This window comes from Cyprinus carpio, chromosome B3 (genome assembly GCF_018340385.1).
Source record: "Cyprinus carpio isolate SPL01 chromosome B3, ASM1834038v1, whole genome shotgun sequence".
Classification (NCBI taxonomy): Eukaryota; Metazoa; Chordata; class Actinopteri; order Cypriniformes; family Cyprinidae; genus Cyprinus; species Cyprinus carpio.
The window spans coordinates 17,567,665-17,595,496 of NC_056599.1; the positions used below are offsets into that span (position 1 = coordinate 17,567,665).

Below are 27,832 nucleotides of genomic sequence, written 5' to 3' on the forward strand. Positions count from 1 at the left end.
CTCCACTCTCGATCAAAACATCAAACAGATCGTCCATGTGCTGACTGGTAGCAGTAGGAACCTTTATGGAAGAATACAAGGTATTAAGACAACAGAAAGTGTTCAGAATAGATTACCAAGTATGTAATGTTAGTACTGTGCCCTTCAAATGGAGTTGGAAATATTCAAATTCTGAGCACATGAATGACAGATGAAATCATATTTTCGAATGGGAAAGTCTGTTAACCTAAATCCCAGAGCATTCCTCAGTTTTTATGCGTATGCCAGGGAAAGCGTACAGCATACATGACATAAATTTCATCATCAGCGTATTTTCTAATAGTGTATTCTTGCACTAATTCATCTGTCCACAAGGTGGCACCACTATGGTTTCATATTTGAAAAAGTAATAGTTTATTGTTTTTTTTATTAGTGTGTTCTTGAGGTGGTTCATCTGTGGTTTAGTATTTGAACGAAGTGCACACACACAGAATGACACACAGCACACTGTGAACACACACCCGGAGCAGTGGGCAGCCATTTTATGCGGCGGCCGGGGAGCAGTTGGGGGTTCGATGCCTTGCTCAAGGGCACCTAAGTCGTGGTCTTGAAGGTGGAGAGAGAACTGTACATCTCCCCCCCACCCACAATTCCTGCCGGCCCGAGACTCGAACTCACAACCCTTCGATTGGGAGTCCGACTCTCTAACCATTAGGCCACGACTCCCCCGTAAAGATTGGGAGTCCGACTCTCTAACCAGAACATAAAAAAAGCTAATAGTGTATTCTTGCACTAATTCATCTGTCCACAAGGTGGCACCACTATGGTTTCATATTTGAAAAAGAACTCTAGGTTATACGAGTTCAAACATATTTTTATCAAATATAACATCTGGAGAGAAATGTCGCAGACACTGTACAAAGATAAAAATTTTAATTTTTTGTGTTGTCACACTATCAAATGGTACATACTTTGACAGGTTATGTGTTTGGCTGTCAGAACTGAGGTATACTTTGGGCCTAACTTTAAATTACCTGCATTGTGGCTTGTAGACCTCTGGTCTGTTTGACAGCCTCCTCGTAACGGGGTGGGTCTTTGCTCTTTGGGCTGTGATGATTGGGGAACTTCGATGGCTGAAGGATATAGTTGAGCTGACAGGGCGAGTGAGGCTGAACAAAACATATAACTTTCAAACTGTGTAATATGGGTTACTAGGCAGAGTTCTAGAGTACTAGACAAATAAAGAGTATACAAGAGTATGTAGGGATTTTGGCCTAAAACATAAATATATGCATTACACCGATATAAATGCTTGTGCAAACTTGCCATAATGTTAAAGTGTTCTGTTTTGATTTTATGATAGTTAGCTAGCAAATTGAGTTGAAGAAGCTAAAGAGGATTGTTTACGGTCCCACTGTGTAGATAGTTTAATACCCAATATAGCGTCCCTTATGGCAAAACTGGTGTGCTTGTTTTGCATTAGGAGTTCTAAACCATTTTAAGTGCATCAGCACTTGAAACGTAGCTTGTACTAGCTATAAGAATTTGTGTTTGTGTACTTGCATATGCTGAGTGTGTTTCAGGATGTAACTGAAACATTCAGTTTGTCTTACTCTGTTAGTAGGTCCATTTGTGTGTCTGGGCGAGTTGTTGAGGAAGCACTGGGGCATTTCTGCCATGGGCTGGCTCTGGTTCTGTCTGTACTCAAACCCAGAAGATGAGCTTCCACACAGGGGTAAAGCCTGTAAACACATGCAGCAGGAGGCAGTTTTAGGACCAGTGCACTGTGTGAGTAAGAAAATATGTGTATATCAGTGTGTAAACAGACGTCTCTTGTTCTCAAACCAACTATCTGTCTTAGTGATAAGTGCTCTTTCTGATTTTCTCTGTTCTCTCTACTTCTGTCACCTATTTAGTCAGGTCTGCGTTTGATGTAGTTGAGAGAGTAATGTATCACCTGAACTCAACTGCTATTGCCAGGGCAACATCAGAGATAAGCACAGAACATGTTGCAGGCCTAAGAAAGGCTTTCCATTTCAACCTATGTGCCAAATCAGAGAGAAATGCGTCTGGGCCTTGTCGTCACAATAGTGAGCTGAACTGGATTTATGAAGTGCAGGAACATTAAAAGCAAGAGGAGAGGTTAAGATCTACAAGCACTCTAAAGTATACTTGCATAACAAAACAACTCAGATCATATGGTGTATTCCTTTCTAACTGTTGCATTAATGTTTCCATTTTACTGCAAAGTAAAATATCATTATTTGTGGTGGCTTTTCAATTAGAATTGTGCATAATGGATATCGTAATTACGTTGTATGTCTAAAGTAGCTCATACAGTTCATATTGCCCTGTGTCTAAGCTGAAAAGATGCGCTTGAACACACCACAAAGACTATAGCCAGTGGTCAACCAGCACATATGTTCTTAGCCAGCTTCAGAGGAAATTGCTCTCCATACCAGTAGATGGCAGCAATCTGTATTAGTCATTCCAAAAGGGAAACCGCAAGAATTAGGCTTGTGAATATACAAACGTATACAAAGCCTCCCGTTTGCTTGTTTTCATCACTTCTGTTTTTTTTTCTTGTTTGCTAATGCGCGATTTTAAATGACGTCGGATCGCTGCTCTTCTCACACTGCACGACTGTTTGGGGTACCATATAGTCGCTGTTGTGTGCACACTACATGATGGATTAGGCAATACTAATTTTCAATAGGAAGAGTCGTTGACAACTCTGGTTGTGAAACGTAGTTTGTAGACAAGGCAAACACACACGAATTGATACAGGAAATAACACAAGTTTACGTGAGAGACAAGCGTTCTCACACAAGCATGAATTTATTCCTGTCAAAAATGCTAACTTGCAAAAAGCCTGCAAATCAAGTCATCTGTACACTGATATGCAGTGAAAAATAAAAATTAGTATATTAAGGAGAGAATGGTTGCTTCCTCATGTTGTTGTGCAGATCTATTATAACTCCTCCCCCTGAACTTTTATTTGCATTGCCCTGTAGTGTGCTCTCTCATTCTTTGTTAGGGTGTCTGTTATTAGGGTGTTCAGGGTGGTTGTAAAGACATTTCTATAGGACTGCTAAAGTGTTTTGAGTGTTTGATAGTGTGCTGCCATGCAGTTGGCAGGGCAGTGGTCTCAAACTCAATTCCTGGAGGGCCACAGCTCTGCACAGTTTAATCAAACACACATGATCCAGCTAATCAAGGTCTTCAGGATTACTAGAAACTTCCAAACAGGTGTGAGTTGGAGCTGGTTGGAGCTAAACCCTGCAGAGCTGTGGCCCTCCAGGAATTGAGTTTGAGGCCACTGTGGCAGGGTTTTCTGCATTTGTGTTACACATGGAACTGTTAAGCACTGAAAACGGTTCAACCCAACGGTGGAAAAGCGGCTTATGACAACAGTGTCTCTTGACATGGATCAGGACCCCTCTTTAATGTCTACAAGGTATATTTTTCACCAGTTTGATCATTTGCTTGATGTAAATCATTTTGCTTACTTGAGGTGGAGATGGCGTCTGATTTGAATGCTGTTGTAACATTGTGTTGTTGGACGTCTGTGTTTGCAGAAGTGGTGCTTGTATGATGCTTTGAGCCAAACTGGACATTGTTTGTTGGAGAACGGTCTGCGCCTATAAAAAGTATAGAGAAAAACTCCAATTAAGATAATGTTATTTAATACATTTTTTCTTACTGTAAATAGAACTGGCATTTCATGAATGTTAAGAGACCTGTGTGCTGATGGGATTGTTGGGCAGGCTGATGGGCAGCAGGATTTGTGCAGCAGGCTGAGTGTTGATCAGTGTCTGCTGATGCAGCACTTGAGGGACTTGCTGTGTGTTGATATAGAACTGCTGGACTGGGGTGTGGTGCCGCTGGGCATGTGGCTCTTCCTGTTTCACACCTATAGTTTGCCGCAGGGGACTCTGCTTGGAGTTGCAGCTCGGGGAGGCTCCGTTCTCCTCTTTGACCTGGACTGATGGATTGGGTTCAGGCTGCTGCCCTCCGCCCTGCTGACTTCTCTTCTCCACCTCCAGCTGCATCTTCAGCTCCTCCACCAGCCGCTGCTCCTGCTCCAGCTTACGCATGAGTTCCTCAATCTGGCGCTCCTTCTCGTGAAGGCGCTGGTCTTTTCTGGACACCTTAATGTCCATGGTCATGTCTTCAGGTGCGGGTTTGTGGGGTGAGGTGCCTGTTGGTGGACGGGCTGGAGACAATGTAAATAGAGCTTTGTTGGGACTGTCTCTGCTGTCATCCATACTGATATTGGAGGCCTCAGGAGAAACAGGTGGAGTTGTGCTCATGCTGTCAGGCTGCAGAGAAGCTTTGGAGATGTTACTATCCATGGCTGTAGCAGATTGAGAGCTCTCCTGGTGGGCCTTAAGCCGTTCTATGAGATCTGTTTTGGTGCCGGATACAGGAAGTCCTCGCAATTTCAACTCCATCTTAAGCTCAGTCACCTAGAGGTTCAAAGAACAGTGGTACTTCTGCACACTTGTATATTGTAGGAGCAGGAAATAAATCAGCATGTTACCTACCTTCATCTCATCTAGGGTGGTAGGCAGAGACCCGGTTTTACGACCGGTCACAGTGTTGTTGGGACGTGAAGGAGCCGCATTGGGCAGAGATATCACAATGGGAGCGGGAAGACTCGGGCTGGTGCTCAATGTGATGTTTGGGCAGCTGTTCTGACTCTCAGCTACTGGCCTGTAGAGGATGAAGGATTTTAAATGCAATGGGAACTTCCTGTTCCCCCATCATTCACAATAAACAGTCTTTCTGCACAATAGAAGCAGAGGTATATCTTGCAGCAACAGAAGCCAAAATGGAAAATAATTTGAGGAACTGCCGTACTACAGCTGGGGTGATGACAGGTCTTTTAGACATGATTAGCATTAGATATTTAAAGGCTATCGCTCATAGCACACAACACTCACATTTTTCTGAGTTACATACTTCTGCTGCAAAGCAATCAGGCTCACAGTAAATCCTTTTAGTGTCAGAGCTGAAACTGATATTTTTGAATCATATGCAACTGCGCTGGTCCGTAACCAATTATCAACTGAACTGACATTACACAAGTGAACTAGCGTTATGTTTTTATGCCATATGCACAAAGTGCCAGTGTTCCCCAAGGCACTGAACTCTATGAAGTGAACTGCCAAACTACAGTGCTACTGTAGCAAGTTGATGCACACAGCACTTTTTATGGACAATCTGCACAATGTACATAAAAAGCGCATATGTAATTATTTACAATGCCAATTTAAAGCTGAATTGTGTCCAAAAACAAAATATTTTGTCAAAATATTATAGTCAAAGTTATATTATCAGTCTGGTCAGTGTGCATGCAAGTCTTTTTGCAAAATCCAAATACTCAATTTGTAACACAGTTGTAAAATATAAGTTATGTATTGCAGAAAAACAAACATTAAACACCACACACATCTAACATTAAATAAAGCTGTCTTGTGCTTTGGATAGCTTGAGCTGTCCACTTTTCTTGCAGCAAAGGATTTTTTTCCCCAGAAATGTGTTTTTTATTAATGTTAAATTACATCACTGACAGAGTTTACCAAATAATCAGCAATTAAGTTTGTTCTTGTTTATCCAGATTCAAACAACATGTTATGACATTGAAAGAATAATTAGCATAGTATACTCATGTTGTATCATTCTATTATATAATATGTGAATTATTAAACAAATTGGTTGTGGAAAACGCTTTTCATGTTAAGGTTTTAGAGACACGAGGTGTTTATGCTAAGGGTTGCATGTTATGTTGGAAACTATATTGGAAGTGTGACATACTTGAGAGGTGCTGGTAATATGGCCTGGTAACTGTAATGCTGTTGCTGTTGACTGAGGATCTGGAGCTGTAGGAACTGCTGCTGTTGCTGAAGCAGCTTGGCATATGTCGAGTCCATTGGGGCTTCATTGGGTTCCTGCTTCTGGTCGGGTGGGATGTACTGGTGATACTTGAGCTTCTTAATTCTCGGTTTGGGTTCTTTACTCTTCTTGCTTCGGCTCTTGTCACTGGAGTGTTTGGGCTGGCTTTGCTGCATGGAAACAAGTACAGAAGAACTGAACAAAAGGTGTCACCTGGAATCCCACAGTCAACACCCTAGTGCTTTGGCATGATATCACAACACAAGTCTATTTGCTTTGTGACTTTTAGGTGATTCCCATAAAGTTTCAACTAGCTCAGTTCTCTTGCTAACAGAGATGTCAGCACTCTGAGAATACCAGGAGCTGAGAGATTTGTGGGCAAAACCGCAAGTATTGCAACTGCTGTGACTAGGTGGGACTTGTATGAACATCTACCTAAAATCACAGGAAGAGGAAACAGGATGCGTGGAGGGGACATGACCCTTATTGTTCCAAAATATTGAGTCACAGGATACACATAAAAATGGTTTGGCTTCTGGGAGAGGGAGTTGAAAGTCATCAGGATGTAATAACACACCATTTCAAGCTGGCTTATGTGTGAGCAGGTTCCCGAAGCTCCACTGGGTCAGCAGTGACTCTCTGTCATGGAGGAGATATGCGGAGTATGCTTTGAAGGCATGGATTATGATAAATGCATAAGTTATTGCCTGACTCCTGTTTCTCTGTCCCCAGCTTCAGTTTGTTTTTCTCCGCATTATGAGTGTGAATATTTCATTTAATCTCCAACTGAAGACAGAAGACGGCTGCTAGCACTTCTAGCTCTGCATCTGCTGCTCTTCTGAAACTGATTTGGCCTTAGGTACCTTTGACAAGTTGCTGTAAACAAGCTTTTTAGAGTGACAAACAACAGCTCTTCTGCTCTCCTGTCTTTACGCTGTTGTACCCGATGTAATCCTTTTTTTTTAACTAAAGATTTAAACTACTGTTCAAATGTTTAGGGTCAGTATGATTTTTTTTTTTAAAGATATTAATACTTTTTTTCAGCCGGGATGCATTAAATTTATCAAAAGTAACAGTAAAGATGTTTATAATAAATGCTGTTTCCATAAAAATATTAAGCAGCACAATAGTTTTTAATATTGATAATAACAATAACTGTTTCTTAAGCAGCAGATCATCATATTAGAATGATTTCTGAAGGAGTGACACTAAGACTGGAGTAATGATGCTGAAAACTCAGCATCACATTACATTAAAAATACATTCAAACAGAAACAAGTTATTTAAAACTGTAATAATTTTTCACAATATGACTATTTTTACTGTATTTTGGATCAAATACATTCGGTCTTGTTGAGACTTCTTTCAAAAACATCCCGACCCCAAACTTTTCAATGCTAGTGTATAGAAAATTCTATACAAACTCTAGCATCAGTATTTTAATCAATCTTTGACTCATTTTTTTTGTTAATGTCTGACTACGATGATAACATCATTATAAATGTATTACCTATTACTCTGTTTCACAGTCAGTGTGGTCTATTTCAATATTTAGCTGGAGTTGCTATTGTGAAATTAGCCAGTAATGCTGTGAGTCACTGACCCTTATCTCAAAAATAAACATAGGCAGGAAATGACATCATGTTGGTTAGGACATATGGTTTACCTTCACAAGGGTGGGTCCAGGCTTTGTGGGAACAGCAGCAGTCACTGTCTGAGTTGAAATCATTACTCGGCCATCTTCTACTGATGTTCTGTTCAGGAAGTCTGGACTCTGGGTTGTAGGTGGACACAGTTGATAAAAAGAGATTAAAAGCCATATGGCCATAAGAGACGTATGAATCTAACCAGCAAAACATGGCTAATGTCTGGATAATTTGCAGAGAAAACAGACACTACTTAGCTCTTCAGGAAAGCTTCATACTTTATATACTTTAATGAAAGCATTCTCTATCAGACCTATTCATCATAAGCTAACTGTAAATATTAAGGTCTCTGTACACTGAGTCTGAAATTTTCTTGTGCGTTTTTTCGTATTCGAAATCCAAAAAATTTGTCTCACACAGAAACCTAGCACACTGAGTCCAATGTATATTAATTAATCTTTTGCGAAAAAATAAATAAATATTGCAAACCAGTAGGCCTACTAACTGGAGTCTTTAAGCATTGAGGAAGATTTTGTTGTCCTCACGCTTCTTAAAAAAAGAAAAAGAAAGAAAATATTGGGTCCATCCAATTCTGAGATAAAGAGAGAAAGGAGAGTTTCCCCTCCTTATTTAAGGAGCAGTGGGATTATCCCGGGTGAATCAAAGTTTAATGCAGGATGTCAGTGGCTCAGTTTGATGCTTTGCTAGTGATACTAGAGCCACATATTAAAAAGGAAGAACACCAATTTCTGTGAACTTAGTGTTCAAGGACCTATATACAGTGCTTTGTGCTACCCGATCCAAAATTTTTTTATGACGAATGAAAAATTCGGAGGCAGTGTGTAAACATGATTGACATAACGTGAGGTCGTGTTTATTTTTTAATGTGCGAAAATTTTGGACGAAATTTTCGGATTCAGTGTGCATGACCTTTAGAACTGAATATTTCTGAACTGGTTATCAGTCTGGAGGTGAATCTAGGGACTGTTAAGACACTGACCTGGAGTTTGGAGCCAGTTGGAGGTGAAACAGAGGATGGTTCAGGCAGTCTGGCTTCTACAGGAGAAGATACAGAGCCTTGAGACTCATGACTAGCTGGCTGCTCCGGAGACAGAGCTTCACTGCTGTCCTCATTGAAGTTATAAACATCCAGTCCTCCAACTGCAGTGTCAACCAAAAACAAACCAAAACACAAAACAAAACACAAAAAATAAAACAAAACAAAGAAAACCAAACAAAACCAAAAAAAAACAAAAAACTATTTAGTAATTGACATTTACTTTCCTTGGCAATTCCAGTTAATTTGATTAAGCATGGAAATAATACAATATTTCATTGTTTTGTTTTTTTACCAATGTCGACAGGCAGAATGTTCTTCTCCACCAGTTCCATTGGTCCAGGCCTCTGTGCAATCTTCTCATTGAGGTCATCTGCTAGACGCGCCCTCTTTAGTTTCATCTGAGCGGCTTGCAAAGAAGCCACTGCGTGGGTTTCTGAAATACATAAACAACATCAGACCAGAGTGTACTAAAGCTGCGTGATAAATTAAGTATCCAGGAAGTAAAACAAAAGACTCTGACAACGCTCTTAAGAGCTAAAAATCACATCTGTTTGATAAGGTGTGTACCTTGTAAAATGTGCATGCGAACAAGTTCAGCGCGGTCAGGTCTGCTGTGGATTTTATGCTTCAGGAAATTCTCAGTCTGTATGACGAAAATGCAGTACGAGTAAATTAATTAAAAATTTCCATGAAATACATCTGTTATTGTTCTCATAGCACTCTAGTAGCTGTCAAATGTTGATTTCTAGAAAACAGAGTGGCTGATGGCCAACATAAAGTGTTATATATTATGTTATTAACTCAGTATGAAATAATAATGTAAACAAATCTGTTGAATTTCATTACTCAGACTCATGACTTTGGCAAATTAAATGATGATAAACAACACATATAATGGAACTGTTGTGATTTTCCTATAACATTATATTACTAAACCGGTGTAAAGTCCAGTTCACTAATAAATAATGCAAAGTGTAGTAATATTTCTGAGCGTTTGAGTCTTACTCTTGCCCTCTCCAGACTTCTGACCTGCCCGTGAAAAGCTGCAGGTGTCTTGAGCGCTGGAAAGAAAAATATATTCAAAGCCTTCATTTTAAAACAAGAAGTCAAATGACATTATTTAATATCCTGTTATACAATACATCATGTTTTCATGGCACAAAGCTTCTTTATTTTATATCTTTTTTTTATATTTTGCTGCTTAAAGATATTTTGTTAGATCTAGGCTATCTGCCAATGGGTAAAGAAAAATTAAATTAATTCAACATACACTCTCTGAAAACAAGTCTAATTATTTTATGTTTGCATTAATCATGTTTTAACCATTTTTATAATATTTTTAAAATATTGTTTACATTTACAAAAAATTTTTTTTTTCAAACAACATTTCAAGAAAAATTTCTGCTATGAGTATTGCAGTGGGTGTTGAACCGTCATCTACATGCATAGCCAACAGGAAATGAGTGTTATGTCACAGTCGCTAATATGGCTTGATTAGCAAAGACATTAGTTGCTCACCCTGATTAGTCGTATATCACTAACCAATAGTGGCCTCTTAAATAGTCTGCTGCACTTACAACAACACGTTCAGGAAAGGTATAAGCCTGACATTAATATGATTAAGAATGCAAGAACTGGTCTTTGTGGAAGATTCCGAGCCATTAAGCATTGACTAAAGCCCGGGAGGTAACCACAGATCTTGCTGAGCAAAAGTGCAGGCCCAGTCGCTGACTCACTCTTGTTACTCTTGGAGCTTGGACCATGACCTTAAGGGCCATATACAGACGGTGAGCACAGAGAGAGCAGGACAGCTCCCGCTGTTCCAGACAAACATCAGTCACACTATTGTTCAATCTCTCCTTCCTTATCAGTTTGTATCCTCAACAGACGCTTTCTTTTAGAAGAACTGCTCTCCTTACCGACATGCATAACTTCCCACTGCGGTCAAAACGGTAATCTATAAAAAACTGTAATAAGTAGAGTGTGTGCAGAGCTTAGGTGATATTGTGAGCGGCACTTCGTTAATGATGCTGGTTTAAGAGTTAAAACAACAAGGAAGTAGATCATTTGATTAACTTTTTTTTTCGGTCGCAACAGATATTTTCATGAAAGTAAACTGCATGCAGGCTAAATTTGTCTAAACATTAATAGTTGACATTTGAGCGTTAGGTTTCCATGAAGCATGCATACTCACGTGGCATGATGCCCTGGTCTGCGAGCTGCTGGCGTGTGCGCCTCTGCTGTAGTCTTAACTGAAGCACTGTGGAGGAAGCAAAAACAGGAAAATGTAACTTTTTAAATTCTAAAATTTAAATTCTATCATTAATTACTCTCCTTCATGTTGTTCCAAACCCAAAGACCTTTGTTCATCTTCAGAATACAAGTTAAGATATTTTAGATGAAATCTGAGCATAGACAGCAGCGAAACTACCACAATGAAGGCCCATAAAGCTAGTAAGGACATCATTAAAATAGCCCATGTGACATAAGTGGTTCAGCCGTTATTTTATGAAGAGAATTTCTTCTCTTCCGTGTCAGTCTTTGACACGCAATCATGAAAGTACAACGACGTGCATTCCTCTGCTTGTAAACAAGACGGCATCCTGGTTCTACGTCAGAAAGCCTACTCCTATGTCAGCAGCACCACACACAATGTGTCATGGTACTCTTGAGAAGTGCGTCGACTGACACAGAAGAGAATGAATTGTAGAATAATGTTGTTATTTTTGTTTTCTTTGTGCACAAAAAGTAGTCTCATAGCTTCATAAAATCACGGTTGAATCTCTGATGCCACATGGACTATTTTAATGATGTCCTTACTACTTTGCTGGGCCTTGAATGTGTCAGTTGCATTGCTGTCTATGGAGGGTCAGAAAGCTCTCGGATTTCATCAAAAATATCTTAATTTGTGTTCCGAAGATGAACGAAGGTCTTATGGGTTTGGAAGGACATGAGGGTGAGTAATTAATGACAGAATTTTCAATTTTGGGTGAACTAACCCTTTAACTAAAACTAAAACTGAAATAAAATATAAAAAACTAAAAATTATTTTATTTCAGCTAGTTGCTAAGATTACTCATTTTCATTTAGTTTAACTTGATGTACTTGAATAACTAAAACACATTTAAAAATTACTAAAAACCTATATGGATATATATATAAATATATATATATATATAATATTATATATATATATATATATAATAATATATATATATATATATATATATATAAAAAGAATATCACAAAAAAAAAAGATAAAAAAAAAAAACAGAACCACAAATAAAAACGAATTCAATACAATAATAAATACTGTAATAGTATCTCAATGATACTAAAATGATTGACAGGTTTATATACACTGGGGTACAACAACAACAACAATAATAATTAATAATAAAATAATGAATGAAAGAATAAATGAATAAAGAAAGGCCAAAAACGTGATGTGTGGTATTAAGTTATTTATTCTTATTACATTACATTATTTCAATACCCTTGTAGGAAATTAAAACTTATGCATAATTTAAATAGCGAAAAGTAAATAGTTGCAGTATTGCTTGGTTTTGGTGCTTCTGGTAATAAATCATATTAGAACTTAACACTTCACAAATAATCCACAACATTTAATCTTTCATCCAAAATGTTTCAGGGATGAAGGTCAACCCAAGATTTATACTTGAGATGAAATGTATTAAAAGTATTAAGCTTTAAAAAAAAAAAAATCTCAACAGTTTTGACCTCAAAAGCAAACACACAACAGAATGCTGTTTATAAAAGAGATCAACAACAGGACAGCGTCCAAAGCACAAAATAATAAACACTGCAATGGTCCTATCAACTTCTCGAGGTGATGTCATCTGAACTCTTGGCTTTGGATTTGCTGTCCATAAAAAGCAAGATGCAAGGTATTACGCTTTGGATGAGGAGGCACTGGTGCATTAACAACCAAGAACATCAAAAAGACAAGCGAAAAGGTGAAATGCAGGTCGTTATGCACAGCCTACTACATACACCGTGAATGCTATTTCACCACCCTAACAAGACGGCTCGGTTTATACATTTCAAAACACACAAGCGTAGGCATGTTGGTTCAGGAGAATAACACCACTCCTCTGCAAAACATTTTTAAGAGGAGGATGGCAGTTGATCGTGACAAATGGGACAGCGGAGCGTGGAACGTCTCCAGCAGACCCCCGCTTCCACCCGTCATCTGCACTGGGAGCACAGAGCCCATCTGATTGGCTGCAGAATGAGGCCTAGCACACCCAGCTCTGCCGAAGTCCCGGGAGAGCGACCTCTCTTTCTGACTCACCCCTGCTAAAATAAACCCAGCCGTTGTGAGAACAAGGCCTGGGAAACAGAAGAGTTTGGAAATGGCATTGGGGGGTACGTTGAACACATACATTCTGTCTCACAGCTGAATAAAGAGTGGACAGACTGAAGGAGGGGACCGAGTGCCTCTACTAAACCCCCCCTCAACAGCTTGGAACACTCTGTCCCAGATCGTGTTTTCCATTATTATCTGCGCCAGGAGGTTCTCTGGTGGGTTTCAATATTAAAGCGCTTATCCATTACAAATCAAGATCCGTGCCACCACCAAGAAGCTTTTTTTTCAGAGCAATGTGCCCAATGAAGCTTGATGGAACAGTAATACCATAATCATCTTCACATCAGTACGCCGGTACATGACATGCCTGCAGTCATCCCAGTATTTGTTGAGTGATGTTCTCAGCTGAACCCTGACTGACCTTGTTCTGACTCCAGGCCTTGCTCTCGAACTGTACAATAAACAAAAGGCAGCTTAGATCCTCGTATGTCTCACTTCTCTAAAACCCTCTCAAGATTGAGTTGAAATCCAAAACCAAGCCAAAAGTGGTCACATTTATCACTGTTTTGCTTTTTTTTGGGAGGGTGAAATAGAACCCAGAAATAGAAATAGAAACAGAATAGGGAATAGGGTTCAAGTTAGTCAAATTTGTCACACTGACTAACAGAAAGCCACTTGGTTTAAAAGTGACTTCTATGTGAGCTTCATTGACAATAAACAATGGATCTTTTTTGACCTAAAAATTCTGCTAATATGACCGCACCTTAACGCAACCAGACGCTATCGTAAATTAAATGAATGGGCTGTGTTATGGCTACCCAGCCTGTTAATGTTGACTAAACTGAAGCTGTGTAAGAAACACTCTGACATTGACCTGGACTGTGTTGACATTTTTGTTGCAAAAAATATTTCATGGGTGCTTGCAGAGCTCCAGAGGACTGTAGAGATTGTATGATAAATGAGTATACCATTTGGTTTACGGTTCACTGATGGGAACCATCCCAATGACCAATAACTCACTTGAAACTCTCACAAGTGAAACTGTATATTAGTAACAGTGAAGGCTGTAGAGATATCATGCACTTGAAAGTCTTATTGTTAAGAAACCGGTGAAGAGGTGTTACTCCCTTAAGGCATTAAAAGCAGACAAACTTCCTGAACAGGCATGGTTAGCCAACAAAATTAACTGAATGGTGAGGTAATGTTTGGGTGGGAGTTTGAATGAAAACCTAGATATTAATACATAAAATAAATATATATAATGAAACCAACAGCTTAAATAAAACCCTGTACCCTCACCATAACCGACCTTTAGTCACTTTTTCATGACTTTTAATCACACATCATCTCAACATGTGCTCCAGTAATAACTACCAGATGCCTCATTCGGTGTCCTTCACTCGTGTTTAGCATCAACTTCCCCATTTTAATTCATGCTGACATGGAATTTTAAAAAGATTTCAAACTAGTTGCATTTACCCCTGCAGACACTCAAGGTCTCCACTTCAAGGCAGGCCATGGAGCTGAGAGACGGATCGAAGAGCTGCCGTGTCTGGAGTCCCATGGATTGCTGTGGGAAATGAGCCCCGAGGCAAAACGGCAAGATCTGGCAGGAAAATCCCTAGCGTGTTGTTCGATTCCAGACCGTTCCGACAAGTCCCTTCACCGGTTCTGTCTCTAGACTGCTTGTGCGAGTGTTAGTGGGCGTGTAGTTCTCAGCGAGAGTCAGCGCTCTCTGCAGCACTTCAGCTCTGGCTCCGTCACTGACTGACAGGAGAGGCGGGACTACAGAGCTGCAGCTGTTAACCCTCAACAGCACTGAACACTGGTTAAAACAATAGTCCAAAAGCTAACTTAATCTTAGACAATAAAGAGGAAGCCAATGCAAAAATATACACGTACAACCACAACTTCCCATACTTCTTTTATATGCTACTTCAGTTTTAGCAGGGAGTAAACTAATTTTGTGCCTTTTTTTCCCTCTTGTAAACATGTTGTCATGGAACAAAAATGACAAAAACAACCAAGCAGCACCCCAGGGATATCTCTGTTTGTCTCCGTCACTTAGTGTGGACATAAACTATTCATATTCAGAGTCAACATTTCACTCTTCTCATTTGTATTTCAGCAATCCGCCTTTCTAATAAAGCAGTGTGTCTCATGGGGATTCGAGCAAAAATGCCATTAAATTTCTTATCTACATCCAGGGATGTTTCTTTCGTAGTCGCTGGAGATTAATATTGCAGAGAGGGAAAGAAAATATTTAAACAAAGCCTATCTGAATAAGCTAAAGTGATTAAACACAATGGAACCGGAACGTCCCGGGGGAAGGGAATAGGGAACGTAGTCCCAGGCCCACTGAGGTCCTGTAGGGTTTAGTCTATTAGGGTTGTGCAAAACTACATATTTAGTGAGTGGGCTGTGTGAACAAATAATCGGCCCTAAGCAATGTTGATCGGTTACTTTGGAAATGTAATGGTTACAAATTACAAGTTACCCTATTCAAAATTTAATAAGTTGTATAACTATTTCAATTACTTTATTAAAGTAATGCTGTCCTTTTAAAAGCACATCCACCGCAAAATCAGACTTTAGCAGCTCTTTTCACTTTGAGATCGGTCTGATTTTTGATTTTGCAGCACTGCAGTCCATTTTTTTTACTCTCAGACAGTTTGTTCAGCGGCAATGTGGATTGATGTAATTGGTAGATGTGCTGCTCAGTAAATTCAAACAAGAGAACCAATCAAAAGCATCAGAATTGTGTCGCTGTACTAAACGGCTTTTCAATGACCGGAGGCATTGCGCACATCAAAAACAGGCAAATCAACAAATTAATACTATTCAACATAGCTTTCTGCAGAAATTATTCAGATGTAACCCCCCTTGTAATCATTACCATTTTCATAAATAACTAATTTAATTAAACATTTTTCTCAGTAACTAATTACAGTTTTAATTATGAATTACAGTTAGGTCCCACTTTATATTAGGTGGCCTTAACTACTATGTACTTACATTGAAATTAATCATTTGGTACAATGCACTTATTGTGTAAATACATGTTTTACATTATTCTTATATTTTTAAAAATACCTATATGTAATTACATTTATAATTACATTTTTGACCCATCCCTTACACCTTAACTCACCCTTAAACCTCCTATACCCTCAAACCTGTCCCTAACATTTCCACCTCAGTAGCAGCAGAAGTGTTTTGCAATACAATATGAACACAATAAGTACATTGTACTTATTTTTCGATGTAAGTACATAATAGTTAAGGCCACCTAATGTAAAGTGGTACCTAAATAATTAAGCAAGTTTCAGGTCACCGGCATAATTCCTTACAAAGTGTTTACATACTTCATGCATTCCTATTTTCAAATACAGCTAAAAAGAGTGGAAGAGAACTAAAGGGTCTTGAGACACTTTTAACCCCCTTAAAAATGTTTCTTTACTTTCTTTTGCTTATTATATTTAATATGTTTGGACTGCATGACCCTAAAGTGAGTTATATTATTATTAACTTGGCATGCTATCTGAAAAATAGAACCCTTAAGGGGACACTCAAAAATTATAATATAAAATAAATAAATTATATTAAAAAATGCAATGCAAAAGCCAAAAACATTCATCTGCATGTGTATGGTTGCATTGTTTGTGTTCTACAGGGAATTAGTTTAAAAGCTCAACTTTTATAAAATAGTTTTACAGTGTAAATCTAACAGCAATAACCCATCCAATGGAGTCTCATGTGAACTCACTGGACAAACAGATGCAACCAAAGATTAGTGTGAAAACAATCCATTTGCACTAAGTTGTAATGAAACAATGCTAAGACTCATATGTCAAGATAATATAACGTGTATGTCTCCAGATAACTGGTGGGAACATAGTCATAAATGTTTCAGTAGGGGAATTTGTGAGGAGTGGTGACGTTGAGTTTCACTACAACTAGACGGGTGGGTTGAAAAGAGGAAGGATGGGTACGGTCTGTCCTTCAGCCAGAGCAGAAACAGATCATGTTGATTCAGACCAGTGCAACAAACCCTCTATGAGTTCATTATATCTTTAGGCAGCAGCGAGCAGGAATCAATTATGAGAAAATACAAGAAAAGAGTGTTCCTTTAAAGGTATTTAATGGTGTGGTTATTCTGACAGATGCCATTTACTCAATCTCATAACTTAGTATCTCGAAGCTGATAAAAAGCAGAAATGATGCCTTGTATAAGGATTTATTGCGAGTCTCTTTTAAGTTTATCAGCTTATGCTGAATGTTATGAGGTGGTCTGTTGCACATTATGTTCTCATGAAATACACCTTGTACCAGGGCTGTAACCACATGACACTGAGGCTGGTGCCCCACAAACTGATCACTCATAACTGTGGTCTATCGGTTTGGGTTTTCAATGCCACCCATCCCCTCTTCAAAGATTTGCTTACATCTTTGCCTTGAACACATTTCTATCTAGTAATGCATCAAAGTAAAACACCTTGGCTATATCGATAACCAAATATCCTGGATACACAATAAATGAATATAATCAAATACAATAAACAAGTAAAAAAAAAAAAAAAAAAAAAAATACAGTTGCATTCTACAGTTTCTTTCTGCTGTTTAAAGATGGTAACAAATCATGAGATTAAACACAATTGACAACTACACTCCTCAAGTTGATAGATCTAAAAATACTCAGATGACAAAAATACAACTAAACTATTTTCCAAGTATATATATATATATATATATATATATATATATATATATATGTGTGTGTGTGTGTGTGTGTGTGTGTGTGTGTGTAACATTTAAATATACAGCTGCTGTACCTTTGTATTTTAGGAAATATGATCATATTTGGTGGTCTGTGGCATCCAACCTACATTCTAATTATTTAAAAATAAATATATTATTAAAAATTCCCTGCACTAACAACCAAGAGATCCTTGGCATGATGACTTTTATGCACAACTAAGAAAACTGAAACACTAATGATATTTTTTATGTTGTTTGCTTTTTGAATAATATTACAAAATATCTTGCAAGCAGCAAATGTTGTAGCATACAGTACAAACAGCACTTGATTAAAACAAGTTAGCAAATAAACAGGGTAATTCTGAGGTCATGTTAAATATTGAAGTGTCTTAATGAGTCACAGTTTCATATCTATTTCAATGCAACAACCCTGAGAAACTGCCGATTGACGCAGAATGAGATGAACATAGTCATGTAGTGGGGTCAGAAATCCGCAAATGCCTGGTGGGGTCTCTGTTTACTTCCCTTCTGCACTAAATTACCCAGCAGCCTGAGGACACACTGACATTTTCAAGCAAAATGATGTCCAAAGGGAGTGAGACATGAACATTTCTTGCGGTTGTATAGATGTAGTTCGGAAAGGTTCACTGCCATTCTGCCCACAGGACCATCCCTTTAGTGCTGTCTTATTAGGGTCCATATACCACTAAAACATTTCCAGAATGAAACTATGGACAGGATTGTGAAAGCAAGACAGTAGAAAAAGACACTAACATCAGAGAGACTCAAAGAATTCAACAGCACTTTTTAAAATGGCCAAATGTAAAGAGACAGTTTACTCGAAAAGAAAAGAAAAGAACAACTATGCACCCTCATGTCATTACAAACATTATAAAAAATTTTAACAATGCCTGGTTGCTGTTTTCTATAAAATAATTAATGGGGACTTGATTGAAACAAATCATTTGGTTTTGTGAAATGATAAATGGATTCACAGAAAAGAACAAAAAGACTCAAAAGAACAATTTGTTCATAAATCAAACATTGCTATTTCTCTCATGAAGGCACTAGTAGGATGTGCCATAGAGCACTTTTTATTTTACATATTTTGAGCCTGAAAGACCCAGTCCTCATTCACTGATATATCGGCATTATACTGGTTATATGATAATGGAGATTTTTCTAATTAACAATTGTATGTCATTATTGGAAATACATAAATTTAGTTTTAAATGTTTTATTTTTATAAAAAAAAGTTTTACAAAGTGGGTAATTGGGTAACTATTTACCATTTACGCTGTAAGTATCATGTTTTCAGGCAATAAATTAAACCTGTCATAGTAAAATTCTTCAACAATAAGCTGACTCTTGATGTTTTGTTATAGTTTATCCACTTCATGTGCACGAAATAGACACTGACACATTCAAACATAGCTGAGAAGTGTTAATAGTTTTTCAGCCTTACAACTGAAGCTAAATTATTATTTTTGCTGTTTTGGATGAATATTTGATTGGTGAAATTATAGTGCATCACTAGACAAAAAAGTAAAGAATTCAAACATCCGCCATTTATCTGTTACCAGCCATAGCATGAAAATATTGATCAGCTTATCGGTATTGTCCAGAATGTTAAGTTACTGTATTTTTAATTTCTTTGCATTACTTTAAGATAGTCTACAAAAATCCACCTTTTGTGTTCCACAAAGGAAAGAAAGTCACAGAGCTCTGGAACATAATGAGGGTGTATAGAGAATAAAATAATGATTATTTCTGAATGATGAACTGTTCCTTTAAATTACAGCCAAACGAAAACCACAACATGACTGCAAGCCTAAGAATCCTTTATATCTGAGACTTCAGGCAATCATATTTGATGCAAAATCTATCAACGAAATGTTCCTTTATATTTGAGGCCTAAGAATCCTTTATATCTGAGACTTCAGGCAATCATATTCTTTGCCTCTTCCCTTCTGTCTGAGACTTCAGGCAATCATATTTGATGCAAAATCTATCACATTAGCTTACCAATCGTGCACTCTTACATGAGCCAAGAACACTTTGGAAAACATTCACTTGCAATTCCTGTGTAATTCCCCACGACTTACCGCAAACAAATTTCTCAATCTTCTGGCAGGCCTTATTTTCTCAGTGTCAAATCAGGGCGGTAGTTTAACGGATGAGGAGGAAATAGGAGCTTGGGAGCAGAGTTATGGCCTATGGGCTTGACCAAATGGTCTCACTCACCGTTCTTGCGCTCTTTAATGGGTGGAAGGCTCTGAGTTGGCTGCAGAGACAATTCCTCCAGGTCATGGGTCACCGCTTCGCTCCGTGGGCTTGGCACCAGCCCGCCCAGTGCACCCGAGTCACCCTCCACTCCCAGACTCTCCTGGGGCTCCATATCTCCTCAGGGGGAGAGGCAAGGGTCTCTCCCAGGAAACTACCACAGCGGTACAGACGACTGGCGGGAATCTCGGACTACACACTGCCAGAAAAACAAAAAGAAAAAAACAAAAGGCTTTCAAGTGTTTTGCAGCCCTTGTAAACATTGGAAAGCTCTAATGGAGCTTAAAGTTGTTGTTGTTGGGGTGTGGTGGCAAAACTAATTTACTAGTATGTGGTTGATTGCTAATAAACTTTAAACGGGCCAGAAATGTGTCTCAGAGGTTAATGTATCCATTTGTATCACATTGCTGAGATCCAAGATACATTTTGTTGTAAACCGGTGATGGTAAACTTAAAAATAAGCTCTTATTTTAATAGCTTGATTGAAATCTGACCAGCCAATCTCCCAACCTTGAACTATCCACTCCCATGTATTTAATCAAGTACGTTTGATGCTCCTCCCAGTTAATCTATAAAGAAAGCTCTTAAATCCTTATGGCTGATGTTTAAAAGTGCAAGTTGTATAAGTCTTCTTGTGGCTCCAATCCAAGACAAGTTATACGGGAGTATATCCAGGCAGCACGTCTGGCTCAGCTGTTTAATGTGTTATTCTGACAGATGCTTTACATCTTGGTACACAGAAAGGCCACGTAGGACAGCTTTGTCTGTAATATCTGCTCGATCTAATTTTGCAATGTACTGCGCTTGAAAATATATGTAACCACAATTCATGGTTCAGACATGGATTTTTATAAAGCAAATATTTAAATGACCACAGGGCTCTATAAATTACAAGACATGTAAAATTCAATGTCACACTGCAAATTTATGATCAACATATCAGGAATACCTGTATGGCTATGCTAAAGGGATGCATGTTAGTCACTTACCCTATAGTTAGGCTAAATACCCATAACTAAAATGTATTTTGACCTGCTGTTTACAATTTCAAAGTCTATTAAAACTAACTTTTTTTAATTTTATTTTTTTATTTTTATTTTTTAAAGCTGCTTTATAGAAACTTTACTGGCTGTGGTTCTATGACTGGGATGCTGAACTGATATTTCTTAATTAAATTATTTTCTAGCATTTCAACAATACAATGTTATAAAATAATAACTAGCAAATGCTTAAATGTAAATTTTCACAATTCAGTGGCTCCTAAAAATTATTTGGACTCTGAAACAAAACTTACAAACACAAACAAAAATGATGTAAGTGTTGTATATTTGTACATGATATTACACACAAATATGCAACAAAGACAGACTCCTGTCCATATAAAGTTCAATCAATAATTAAGGATGGTTCCGAAAATGTGAAGCCGTTTTGTAATAAAGCGCTATCATTATTTGGCTCCATATGCCATTTAGTTTTAAATTTTGAATGCATAAAAAAAAAAAAAAAAACTTGAAGGGTTACAAATATAGAAAAAAAGTAGAAATATAGAAGTTTAAACCTTTTGGTTATTTTATCAAATATATCTCAACATTGTATTTCGGAATCTTACATTTTAATTCTTAGACTCTTCTCCTGAAAGGACGAAGACAAAGATGAATTTGTTATGCATTTTGCATGATGTCTGCTCAGAATGCACAGTCTGTTCTCTTTCCAGAAGGATGAGAACTAAAGAGGCAGCGCATAAGACTGATGGGATGTGGAGCTATAGGTATCCATCTATGCAAATGCTCCTGTCAAAGACTAATCCTGCACTTGGCTGTTCTATCCATCCATGCCAAGCTGAAGACAAAGTGGAGTTTGGCAAAACCACAGCATCTGCTTATTCTACCCTGACTGAGTCTGTCTGGGTTGCTTCACATGGAGTTTTTAGTCTCAGTGGAAGGATGGAGATTTGCCTATGTGCAATGTGATGGACTGGATGAAAAAAAAAACATATGAAAGAGGGTTTGTTTTGTTTGCAAAAGAAGACTCTTGCTTCACTGATGTCCTAGAAAACACCCACCATCTTCTCATGGTGGTGCTCTTCTCTCTGGAGACTTCAGTTCAGCAATGCTGAGAACAAGCACAGGCACATCCCTACGGGTACATGCTTTTGTTCTGAAGCCATGAGTCTCATGACAGCCAATGAGTGATTATGGGTTGGCGTTGACTAGGCACAATAAGTGTTCAAAACATCCTCCGCCCACTGTACGGTTATCTAGAAAAGTCTAGTTTCTATAACAGCCACCAAAACTCTTGTGACGTTATTACAATGTGATGTGGAGCACTTGAGTGGTGCAGCGTACAAAAGATAACCATTGTAAAATAACATGTGGCATAGTTATTATTACTTTTTTGCCTACCATAAAACCTTGTTATATAGTTTCTATCCTACATAGTTTTACATATAAACCCAAAATTATTCTGATACCAGATATAATTTTTGAAAATTATTATTTTGCCAATGTAAGCATTATATATATACATACACACATGCATACTAAAAATACATGTAAATAAACAATATGCACATGCATAAAAGTAACTGAATTTATACATTTTAAATGTAAACATAAAATTAATGAATAGATGAATAAAAAAGTGTGTCCATATAATACAAAGCATCATGCAACAATCATGCATTAACAATAATAAAAATCCATCCCAATTTCATTTAAAACTGTAATTTTAATCCTTACTTAAATACTTTTTGAATGAAATCTACAAAATCATTCTACTTCCCTTTAAATAAAATACACTATGGTGGACAACTGACCAAAAAAAAAAAAAAAAAAAAAAAGTTTATGTTATTAAAAAGATCTACAACTTGCTCAGACAAAAATGTCAACTCTGGAGCAATACCTTTAATTCTAATCTGTCCTTGCAGACGATTTACCTGTCAAAAGAGAAGGATGCTTTGTGCCACAGCACTCCTTATAAAGATCACTAGGTCATGGTGCCTGTGAAACAGAAAATAAATATTCTGTCATTAGATGAAACAGAACAACATCAGGTTGAAGCGACATAAATCTTCCGATAAGCAGTTTTTTACAGGTGAAAGCAGAAACATTGTACCTCATCCGACTGCAAAGCAGCATGTGAAGAAGAGGGCAAGGAAAGGGAAGGGTGGTTTGCATCTAATCAATGCAGTTGCTGTGGAAACGCTAATCTGCCTGTGTGCTGATTAATAGCTAAACAATAGGATGACAGATATTTATGGATGTGTGCCACTCCACAGAAGAGGCCATCAAGAGATATGGAAAACAAGCTTATGAGAGTCTGCAAACACAACCTCCGCAAACAAGCACATTAATATTCATTAAAGCGCAAGACAAACATTCAGCTGCTGCTCCCTACAGCACATCTGAAATTCTGTGATTACTTTTTATCATTAATCCAGTGTTCAGTGTCACATGATCCTTCAGAAATCATTCTAATATGGTGATTTGCTGCTCAAAAAACATTTATTATTATCAGTGTTGAAAACAGTTTTACTGCTTAATAGTTTGTGGGAACTGTTATACATTTTTTTTCAGTATTCTTTGATGAATAGAAAGTTCAAAAGAGAAGGTTTATTTGAAATAGAAATCTTCTGTAACAATTGTAATTTTATTAACATATTTACTGTCAGTTTTGATCAATTTAAAAGCAAAATATGTACAATCTTTTTATTTATAATATCCAAAAACCACTAGAACAGTGTTATATATTTTGCTGACTTATGTACTTACATTATCCCAAATGTTTTGAAGAATGTTTAAATCCAGAGAAATAATACATTTTAACTAGTGATACAGACCGTGTCCATAGTGTGATTGTGTCACTTGCCAATGACATCATAACCCCTCAATTTCCGTTTTTTTTTTTGTAGAAAACATGAAAACAACAAATACGGTTTAATGTGTTGTGCATTTTAACAGTCCGGTGACGACTGCACAGAGTAGCATTATAACAGAACTTTCAAATGTATCTAGTGTGATAAAACGGCTCTGCTTTACCCCACATATGCATGACCGGAAGGAGCGGAAGCGGTCAACTGTGGCATAATAAAAGCTCCGCTTCTTTTGTTCCGTGTGTCACACTCGTTCAGCGGCCTTGTTTCGCTTCTACGGTTTTCAGCCTCACCCTGCTTCATACGATGACATTAATAAATCTATAATACAATAGCTCATCAATGAACATGATTTCTGCCCGAGTCCCGTCGGATTGCAACAGTGGTGGGGATGAAGACCACAACTCCCATGATTCCACACTCAGTCACAGCGTCATCAACCTACACCTTTGTTTCTTTATTTATTTTGAATACGTGTCCTCCAGTGTCAAAAATTACATATTGTGCCTTTAATTAAGCATTAATTTCTTCCAAAAATGGTGACTGACCACCTCTGCAGAAATATACAGCAGTGTCATCTTCCACATCTATTATTTTTGATTTCTTTGATGAATGCATTAAAGAAATATCCTAAATATGTGAACACACTTGAATGTGGTTCACAACCACATTCAATGGAAAGCAGAGAAAGCTGATTAAGTGACTCAGTGAACACTGTGATACTGTTATCTTGTGCAAATTAAAGGGGTCATATGATGCTGCTAAAAATAATTATTTGGTGTATTTGGTATAATGCAATGTGTTCATGCGGTTTAAGGTTAAAAAAAAAACACATTATTTTCCACATAATGTACATTATTGTTTCTCTTCTATGCCCCGCCTTTCTTAAACACGTAGATTTTTACAAAGCTCATCATTCTGAAAAGCAAGGTGTGCTCTGATTGGCCAGCTGTCCAGTGTGTTGAGATTGGCTGAATACCTCAAGAGCGTGACGGAAATGTTATGGCCCTTAACATACTGTGATGGCACAACCAGACAAAACCAATAAAACCCATTATAAATGAGGCATTTGTTGCATCCAGTGGGGACATAATTACTGATTATAATGACTTATACCCTCTTTTTAAGCGTTGTGTAATGCACTGTGTAAACATAAAACTATGTCTGAATTTATGATCAGAGAAACGACGAACAACAAGCGCTACTCTATACTGCTTAAAACTCGCATTTGAATCATCATTGAAAAATTCTTTAAATATAAAACATGTACTTACAGGCTGTGAGTCAGAAGTGCCAGACTGTCCTTGCAAAGTTGGAACTGCCCAACTTTGAACACAGCCTTTGAACACAGACCCATTGTAGGCTACTCTGCAGGTTCAGGAAACAATCCTCCATAAAATGCTTCACACAGCATCACACACTGCGAGCTTGACTGAGGAATGGCCAGTGGATTCGACGAAGGACACATGTGACGACCCCGGGCTGGACTCCGCTTCGTCTACGGTGAAAGCTGATATGGCATTCCACAGTGCGAAGTTGATGTATTTCCACAGCGACTAGCATGGATCAGCTCTAGGCATGACGAAGCGGATATCATCCTCTTTTGGAAGGCCAAACAAAGTAGTTTCGGTTTCACAACGAAACACAGCATCTCCACAACATGGCGGCAACAACAATACTACAGCGAGAACAAAAGTTATGCCTTCTTTCTTTTTGTGAACATTTGGGTGGCGTTATGCAAATCTTCCCACATAGTGACGTAGAGATGTGGGGGTGTGTTTAAACGAGGTGTTTCAGGAGGGTGTGGACAAGTCTTAACTTTTATAAAGAATATCTCTTTGGATTTGAGACTTTAGTCTTTGCAACTTTACAGATCTTCTTTATGCACCAAGAATTTGTAACACTCCAAAGAGAAAGGAAAAATTTTAATCGCATCATATGATCACTTTAAAAAGAAAACAACAGGTTTGTGAATTTTTTAAATATTACAGAATGATAATTTTAGATGACTTGACTAAGCTTTGGCTGGCTTTCTTGTCTACTCAGATTCCCTGCTTTCAATCTTATTCATCTGAGTTTAAAGACTTTCGGCTGTTTTCTCGCTAAGGATCAGAGGTAAGCCCCTCTCAGTGACACTATGACAATTCATCTTAGTCCAGCACAATTTCAAAACCTCAAACAGAATTACATTGATTTTGAAGTGGAAATTCGGGCCAGATGGGGACATCACTGTACCACTGTCTGCCAGTAAACTCAATGGTCGGTTCACTGGATTCTTTGCGCTGGGATGCATTTTCACTCCACCTAGAATAGGAAGTGAAGATGTGCTTGACAGAGAACTCAGTGTAAACAACTTCTCTCTCAATATGGGGGGAGATTGTGGCTGAACTATAACTAATTTAAATCACACGTTGTAATAGACTTAACAAAACATTAATTTCGCAATGAAAGCTGGAAAAAAATGGGATTGCCGATGGGAGTGGTGATCTACTGAAAATGTGCAAATTAAAGAACACAGATGCAACTAATTTCCATAATGACTAATGCAATCTACCAAGAACAGCACAAATTAGCAACTTTCACAACCACGTCAAGTACAAAATGGGTTGAAGTGATTTAAATAATTAGGGCCCTATGAAATCTATTTTATTTTTTCCCAAAAAATAATTTCTTTTAAATTTTTCTACACTCTTTTTTTAAAAAGGTTAAATAAATTTTATTCATCAAAAAGCATGTTTAATTAATTGAAATCATGATTTTTATTTATTTTATTTATTTTTTAATCAAAAATTAAATTTTTGCCCTATGATGAAATGTTTTTTTTTTTCTCTCACTCTCAAATTCAGTTTTAGTTTTACCAAATTTTTGTTTTCCATTCATATTCTGGACACCATGGTTCATTAAATATTAATGATAAAAAAAATCATCTCTTATTAATTCACTGATTATGTTAATCAATAAATTTTTTTATTATTATTTATTTTTATTTTTTCCTGAAAAAAATTCTGTGTATTTACATTTTTCTGCCATATAAATTCTGGTAAATATATTTTTCTGGTAAATATTCCTTTAAAAGTAATGTTTTAATAATAATTTCATTATAAGTAATAGTAGTAGTACTATCATTACATTAAGTAATATTTCTGTCACAGTTTCTTCAAGTTAAACCAATTCTTTTATTTGAAGACCTTGTATAACTTTGCATGAGATTTGATTATTGTTTTTCTTGAAATAAATGGTAAAATGCTCATGAAGTGGCAAGTCTGTATTTCCTTTTGATTTAAGTGCACTGACCTACTATTGATGAATCAATCCAAAATTTGCACATTCCATGACATTCCGCGTTATAAATTCCATTTTTATGACTGGATTTCACGATTCTGTCTGCGTTTTCCACATCTCAGAAATCATAGGGCCCTAAATAATTATGCAAATACCAGTAAATTGCAAACCAAGTTCATCACAGTGCATGATCTATTTAAAGGTGCAGTTTGTAAATTTTAGTCATAGTGGTAAGGTTGCAAATTGCACATTGAGAAGCTACGGAGGACAAAGGACAAAGATGTCGTCGTCTGAGAAAACAGTTTCTTTCCATGGGTAAATTAAGGAATTATACTTTATTATTCAGTAAGAACAACATAGTGACAAAATGCGCTCTGTAGAGCAGTGTGTCTGTTTAGGGTTACTGTAGAAACATGGCGCTGGAAAATAGCAACTTCTTTGTAAGGAGACTGCAGGATGTATGTAGATAGAAATTGCTCAATCTAAGGCAATAAAAACATTACGGTCCATTATGTAAGATCTTCATACACCTCTGAAAATGTGTATAATATATTGCATTTCTGTCAATAGATCCTCCTAAATATTACACACTGCACCTTTAAATATTCTTTTACCATAAATTTTGCGTCTGAAAGGGAAACTCCAACAAATGCATATGCAGCCACAAAAATAACTATGTCCATGCTTTTTTATTGCTAATTGTTCACTCCATGTTTTTAGTAAAT

General features: G+C 37.5%; 1 protein-coding gene across 3 annotated transcripts in view; it reads right to left on the minus strand.

The window, feature by feature from the left end:
* The window catches only part of mrtfbb (myocardin related transcription factor Bb), a 35,886-nt gene that overhangs the window by 2,954 nt on the left and 5,100 nt on the right, over positions 1–27,832 (minus strand). The window contains exons 2-16 of one of the 3 annotated variants that reach the window (XM_042720040.1): positions 22,890–22,953; positions 19,916–20,153; positions 10,778–10,843; positions 9,589–9,644; positions 9,151–9,226; positions 8,876–9,016; positions 8,524–8,684; positions 7,544–7,651; positions 5,800–6,047; positions 4,527–4,695; positions 3,720–4,448; positions 3,489–3,620; positions 1,593–1,721; positions 1,014–1,148; positions 1–61 (exon numbers count right to left, since the gene is read on the minus strand). In XM_042720040.1, the coding sequence (XP_042575974.1) occupies positions 1–61; positions 1,014–1,148; positions 1,593–1,721; positions 3,489–3,620; positions 3,720–4,448; positions 4,527–4,695; positions 5,800–6,047; positions 7,544–7,651; positions 8,524–8,684; positions 8,876–9,016; positions 9,151–9,226; positions 9,589–9,644; positions 10,778–10,843; positions 19,916–20,069 (2,365 nt within the window). In that variant the 5' untranslated portion in view covers positions 20,070–20,153; positions 22,890–22,953. Of the gene's footprint in view, positions 62–1,013; positions 1,149–1,592; positions 1,722–3,488; positions 3,621–3,719; positions 4,449–4,526; positions 4,696–5,799; positions 6,048–7,543; positions 7,652–8,523; positions 8,685–8,875; positions 9,017–9,150; positions 9,227–9,588; positions 9,645–10,777; positions 10,844–14,392; positions 15,038–19,915; positions 20,154–22,889; positions 22,954–27,832 lie in introns of those variants that run through there. The other 2 variants (XM_042720041.1, XM_042720042.1) reach the window with 2 other exon arrangements.